Here is a 7,424-nt window from a genome sequence, read left to right on the forward strand (position 1 = left end):
ATACGTCAAATGTTGTTTTTGTCGACTGAAAACTAAGACGAAAAATGTTTTTCACTGACGAAAACTACATGGAAACTAAATGAAAAACTAAGCTGTGATGACTAAAACTGAGACAATTTCGTCAACAAATAAAAACTAGACTAAAATGTTAGGAAGGGACTAGTGGACAAGAGATCCAGTATAAGTCATTTTACACTGGCTGAAAATAGCAGAAAATAGCAGATCTCACGTGTCGCAGCGCAACACTTTGCATGTTGCATGCTGAAAATAGCAGATCTACAAGCCCACAACGTGTTGCAGAGTGACGCGTTGTGAGCTTGTAGATCGGCTATTTTCAGCAAGTGTAAAAACAGTCATTACGACACCATCAAGGCCAACCAAAATACATTTTAGTCGACTAAATCAACTATAGATTTAGTCGACTAAAATCTTATGATATTTAGTTGACTAAAACTAGACTAACACTAAAACATTCCAGGGGACTAAAATGTGACTAAAACTAAATGAAAACTATTCAAGAGACTACGACTAAAACTAAAATCCAAATTTGCTGTTAAAAACAACACTGATTAAAAATGAACTTTTTCATGTTGCTGCAGACTCACCATTTGAAAATATTTTGTGCCAGCGGAGGATCCCATAAGAGACGAATTGTGGGGTTAAAAGTTTATGAAACTAATGGCATGGCATATCTACAAAATGGCATATCTACAAGCTTGTTGTGGATCGGCTATTTTCGATTTGAATAGCCAAAGTAGGCTATTAAATAGGCTTGAAGTCGTTAAAGGGATTTTGATGCTATATTAAGTAATTTAGCTGGACCCCCTAACGACCCCTTGATGCCCCTAGATAACACTGAAATATAGCATTTGTTGGAATTTGAAATGTGAAACTGAAAACAAAAGAAAGAAAATATTTAAAAAAAAGTACATCAAAGTGGCTTGTGTTAAGCACATTCCAATCTGACGATATTTGTCCTCAAGCATTCATAGCACTGAATCTGCACTTATAAAAGATTATTACAGTCTTTGTATTAGCTATACTGACTCCGGGGATTCCACCATTCTTTTGCTTTTAGACTTCGCAGCAGCATTGGACACAGTAGAACATAGTGTTCTCGTCTCTCACCTGGAGCGTTGTGTGGGTATTTAAGGTACTGCTCTGTCTAGAGTGGTTCAGGTCTTAACTTGCCTGACAGAGGGGTTTTGTTTCTGTCAGAATTGGTGATTATGTGTATTTCTCCCCAGTGCCTCTCCCCTGTGAAGTCCCTCAGGGTTCTGTCCTTGGGGCAATCCTATTTTCCCTTTTATGTGCTCCCCTTGGGGTACGGCGACTAGACGTCCTAGTTTGCCTGGGTTTGTCCCCGTTTCAAGCTGGGTGTCCCGAGCCCCGACAAATAACTGTAAAACACTAAAATGTTCGCTACCAAAATAGTTATTTTCCAAAATAGTTATTTTCAGCTTACAGAGATTTTTGTGATCAGATCATAATGTGTCACCAGGTGTGCTAAGCATACAAAAAGAATATTGTCCCCCATCCTGATGAAATACCAGACAAAAAAAATAAAGAAGAAAAAAAGTTAGCAGCAATAGAGACTAGAGAGTAAAACGGTGTCCTGATATTTGGAGGCAGTGTTGCCTGTGATTCCACTCTGGTGGATATCTCTCGTGTTCCTGGAACCAGTGTTGTTTTCGTCGACAAAAAATGTTCGTCGACTACCTTTTTTCACTGACGACAACTACATGGAAACTAAATGAAAACTAAGCTATGATGACTAAAACTAAGACTAAATAATAAATATGTTGACAATGTTGTCAATAGATTAAAAACTAGAGTAAATGTTAGAAAGGGACTAGTGGACAAGAGTGGGATCCAGTATAAGTCATTTTACACTTGGTTGCATGCTGAAAATAGCAGATCTACAAGCCCACAACGCGTTGCAGAGCGTCGCGTTGTGAGCTTGTAGATCGGCTATTTTCAGCAAGTGTAAAATCAGTCATTACGACAGCATCAAGGCCCACCAAAATACATTTTAGTCGACTAAATCACCTGTAGATTTAGTCGACTAAAATCTTATGACATTTAGTCGACTAAAACAAGACTAACACTAAAACATTCCAGGTGACTAAAATGTGACCAAAACTAAGTGAAAACTATTCAAGAGACTAAAACTGAAATAGAAATTTGCTGCCAAAAAACAACACTGCCTGGAACCCATATCGTCTCTGTCGAGGTGGAAACTGGGACATTTTTAGGATTCAAATAAAAGAATCGCAGATCTACAAGCTCAAATCGTGTCGCATCGCGCCGTGTGTCGAGCTTGTATATCTGCTACTTGTTGTGCTTTTGTGTGATGATCTAAGTTATGATCGTTGATTAACGAAAAAACACACACAAAAAAAATAATATGGAGATATCAGGTTTTATACCCGACAGCGACAATTTACAATTTAGGCATTTAGCTCTTAATCCAGAGCGATTTACGATATATATAAAATTACTGCACAAAATCTGGTTGTGATGATGGACAGTGATTTTTAGGGATGCACGATTAATCGGCAGCATAATCGGAATCGGACATATTGGCCATAAAAATATCGGTATCAGGTCTCAAAATAATACCGATTATTTAATCGGTTTTCACCAGCAAAGAGAAAAAATTTAATTTGTGTACTCAGTTTACAGTTGTGAAAACAGACACATGGAAAAGAGTATATGCTATTTATTGATTGATTGAATACTTTGGATTGAAGGCTTTGGGCCAATAAGCCCCTATAGGGCCTAGGCTTGTTTCCATTGTGGTCCTCTGTATAATATCGGAATCGGTCAGAATCGGTATCGGCAGATATGACCCTGCAAATCGGTCATAATTTCATAATCGTGCACCCCTAGTGATTTTCAATTGGACAAAAAGATCAACCCCGTGATCAAATGTAGCTTTTCTTACGTAAAGGTAATTTAGTGATTTAGAAACGGTTATGCATGCTGGTATCCTGGTATATCTCAAACTGACTGAATCCTCAAAACAACTGTATGTTTATTCCTTGGCTTTTAACCCAGAATGAGAGTTGGCTTTCATTTTTTTTCTTTTGGTCGTATTGCTTTTAATATTTAGTTTTGTCTTTGTCTTTTTTATAAGGTTTTGCATGTTTTAATTGTGTTGTTTTGTGGGTTTTAAATAATTATATATATATATTTTGTTACAGTACTTCAGCTTTTATCAACGGTTCTTGTTTTTAAATGTAAAAATAATGACTTACCTACTTGAAACTCTCTCTCTCTTCTCGTGCGTGTCTCTCTCTTCACCGAAGGCGTAAGACCAACTCTGCCCCGCTGTTGAACAACCTGGATGACGACGACGATGAAGACGACATCAGCACCGACGGAGAAACCTACTTCAGCTCATCCTCCGGGTATAAGCGCTCCTCCAGTCAGGAGAACATGCTATCCACCTTCACTCTGTGAACCAGGGGGTCTTCACCAAGGACACCTTAGCAGAGAGACAGGGGTCTTCACCAAGGACCCCTTAGCAGAGAGACAGGGGTCTAAACCAAGGACCCCTTAGCAGAGAGACCCCCCCCACACACACACACACTACATATTGTATAAAATTGTGTTGCAAAGTTTTCATAGATTTCATAGAATTGACTCGTTTGACAGCACTGTCATTTAGCCACTTAAACCATCCCTTGACACCAAGCCCTCTTTGCCGAACATAATAGAGAGCAAGGCATTGTGAGCTTGCCTTGTATGGACAAGTTTGGACTAAAGTTCTCCTCAGAACTTTAGTCCCTTAGGGCGATCCAGGGGGTCCCCCCCAACAAAATCAGAAATGAAACATTTTTCAGCTATTCAAAGATTGCCCGATCTACACACTCACAGTGAGTGTGTAATGTTGACAAATCTTGACATATCTTCTTATGGGGGGTCCGTGGCACAAAAGAAATCAGATGGGTGTCTGCAATGCACCCCAAATACATATCAATTTGGAGGTCCTTGACACGAAACTGGTTTAAGAACCCCTGAATTAAACATATAAATGTGCATGTGTACATAATCTGTTGGACCAAATAAGAAAAACTGCCTTCTGAAACGAGTACCATCATGCCATTACGCTAAAACAGCAATGGTGATTGACTGCAGAACAGTAGAAATATTACTTGTGTCAAACTTTTGTTTCATTTGTTTTATGTGCGTAAAAGACGCCCCCTGGGTGTCATTTTTGGTCGAAACATCCTCAGACTTTTTAGCAAGTCTAAGATAATTTGAAGACACTGACGGATGTCAACCCATTCTGGACGGGAACCCCCTTTGGTGTTTTAAGTATTGTTATACTTTAGCTATTGAAAAATAGCAGATCTACAAGCTCATAGCGTGGCACCGAGTGCCGCACTACGAGCTTGTAGATCTGCTATTTTTGAAACATCGTGAAAATGTGGCCCAAATCTCTGAATATGTATTCTTTCAGAGCGAACGTTTTTAACTCAAATCTTTGCTTCTGGGGGTTCCCTGGAACAACATATTTTCCAGCTGGTTGCCAATTACATTGTTGTTTTTGGGTTCCTTGACATGAAATATTGAGCACCACTGATATAGAAACAGGTATTTCAGAAAACTTTAGAAGACATTTTCTAAAATTCGAAGTCGGGTCTAAATGTCTTAATCTAGCCGTCTGTTTTTCCATTGATGAAGTACCCGTGCTCGCCTGTGATTAATTAATCTAGCATTAGTAAACGTTAAGGCACAGCCTTTAATGCACTGTAAATAGCGTAACCAGTACTACCTTTTTGAAACATATGAAATTGTTAACTCTTAACTTTTTATGCCTATCAAATATGTTGAAGTCACACACACCGTATATATCATATATGCTAGAAGCTATCATTTGAATATTCATGTTTGTCTGATGTGTTTAAATACAAAGGTGCAGAATGCCAGGACTGAAACAGGTTCAGCCACAATATATATTTTTTTAATTTATTTTATGGTTGATTGTGTCAAAGGCTGGCTACGTGAAGGGCAATCGGTTTTTAGGGAAACTTTGAAGGAGGGATTTTGTACATTTTTATACCATGTTTTGACTAGTAATTCATAACTTGGGACGGTAACGGACGTTACAGTATTCCTGCGTATACTGGAATCGGCCTTTGTATTGTACGTTTCATCGTGCGATCGCAGTACTGCAGCACTCAAATCAACTTGTCTTTCCTAAATCTTTTATATTTCCCTATCTAGCAGGTAATCTTAAATGTTTGTACAAAACCAGGCACATAGTTGAAGTCTAATCTCTAAAGAATATTATCTTACTGGAAACAGGTTACAATGTTAGAAGTTAGCTATATTTACACTATATTTTTCAATGAACGTGACAGTGTTAATGTTGAACATACTGGAAACCTATGTTGTTGTCGTCCACCTCATATATATATATGTGTGTTTGAAATGTGCCTCTATGAGCATGAGGCAACACATTAAGCCTGATTTACTATACTTGGTTGTGAGACATGATGTACAGTGAAGTATATGAACCAGGCTTTACCTGTACTGAGAGCATCAGTGTGCTTTTCTCTATAAAGACCCAGTGGTTCCCAACCTTGTCTGCATCAGGGCCCTGCACTTGGAAATCTTGAAGGCATTTGCCATATACATGTATAAAGGCTAGATAGCTCAAGGCGGAGTCTCTGACGTAGTTCACCCGGCGGCCATGTTGCCTCAGGGCTACAGTACAGTATGTTCTATGGCAGCTCAAACAAAAACAGTCATAACTCACTCAAATCTTGACGGATTTACAAACGGGTTGGTTTATTACAAACATTGTCAATGTGGCTATGATTCAGTTTTGTATATGAACGTTGTATAAAAGCATATAAGTTTATAACAAACCGAACCGTTTGAAAATCGGTTGAAAATTGAGAAAGTTATGGTTATTTAAAAGTACATGCCCCATAGACACAATGTTATGCTGCCCCGAGGTAAGATGGCCGCCACGTAGCAACGTTGCTCTCCATTGGCCAGAGCGTGGGTGAGCCATCTAGCTTTCTTATATATATCTATGGCATTTGCGGCCCCACGCATCTGAACACTTCCGGTGGGTGGGCCACACACACACACGCTCTTTTTATTTTTATTTGAATGGTCAATCAATTATTTCGTTTCCGGCTTGGATCAATGGAAGTAACATAGTATACTTTTAAGTTACTATTTATTTTTTTGTATTTTATCGGTATTACAATGAAGCTTTTTTTCAAGGTTTTAAAGACAACGAACAGGGATAGACTCCTGTGCTCTGGCTGATACTGCCAGTAAGCCTCCCGACTTACTTAAAGAATTTTTTTTTTTATATTAATGTTATTATTATCATTAAAATCTTATAGTTATTTGGAGGCCCACTTGCTCCCAGGTTGGAAACCACTGCTCTGAAGTCCCCTATGTGAAGAATCCTGTCCTCCCATCACGCAAGTTTAAATGAATGATGGAACTTCTACAGATGAAATGTTCTGACAATCGATCCTTTTTTTTTTTTTTTTTTGCTTCACTGTGATAATTTTGCACTCTCTTTGTTGGCTTATTGAATGCATCCAAGTCTGTTTGCCTGTGAAGGGGAGAGAGTGGATTTGAGAAGAAATCCTCCCACTACCTCTCTTATCTATACTGTACATTTTTATGTTGCTGATACTTTAATTCCTGCTGAGACTACAATAAAGTTATCCTTAGTTAATCTCAAATGCCTATCATCTTCAATTTCTAGAGTTGCAATAATTGATGTCACGCGAGAGAGACTAGTAGTAGTCTCGGAGTAGAGTCGCTGCTTCTTCGCCTGGAAAGGAGCCAGCTGAGGTGGTTCGGGCATCTGGTTAGGATGCCTCTCGGGCGTCTCCCTATGGGGAGGTCCTCGATGCACGTCCCACTGGGAGGAGACCAAGGCACAGTTGGAGGAAACACATCGACTTCACTGGCCTTGGACCGTCTCGGGATCCCCCAGGAATGTTGCCCTGGAGAGGGAAGTCTGGAGCACTCTGGTGGAGCTGTTGCCCCTGCGACTGGACTACGGATAAGCAGTTGAAGATGTATGGATGGACCTGGCCAAGACAGCAGTCAGCACAACAGCCAGATTAGGACAGGCAAATCAGCCTGTGGTCCATTTTGATTTAAGATGAAAGTTTGACCTCTGTGGTGTCTTGGTGTCTTGGTGTCTTCCATGGGTTGACCTCTCATCCTGCTGAAATCAGTGCTTGGATAAAACAGCTGTGTCAACAGTCGCTCTGTTTAATGGCGTGGCTCTCTGCAGGAGGGTGTGTGTGTGTGTGTGTGTGTGTGTGTGTGTGTGTGTGTGTGTGTGTGTGTGTGTGTGTGTGTGTGTGTGTGTGTGTGTGTACTACACTGTACTTGTACCACTGTCTCCCGTCTAACACCAAATCTCTTTG

The 7,424-nt window shown here is 39.8% G+C and overlaps 1 protein-coding gene across 1 annotated transcript in view; it reads left to right on the plus strand.

Annotated features, from left to right (window-relative positions):
• LOC306919717 (cingulin-like protein 1) overlaps positions 1-6,718 on the plus strand; it is a 70,587-nt gene extending 63,869 nt beyond the window's left edge. The window contains 2 exon segments of the mRNA XM_079496271.1: positions 3,312-4,147; positions 4,386-6,718. Coding sequence (XP_079352397.1) covers positions 3,312-3,465 — 154 coding nt within the window. The 3' untranslated portion in view covers positions 3,466-4,147; positions 4,386-6,718.
• Positions 6,719-7,424: the final 706 nt, after the last annotated feature.

The sequence above is a fragment of the Electrona antarctica genome (genome assembly GCF_951216825.1).
Source record: "Electrona antarctica genome assembly, chromosome: 3".
NCBI lineage: Eukaryota > Metazoa > Chordata > Actinopteri > Myctophiformes > Myctophidae > Electrona > Electrona antarctica.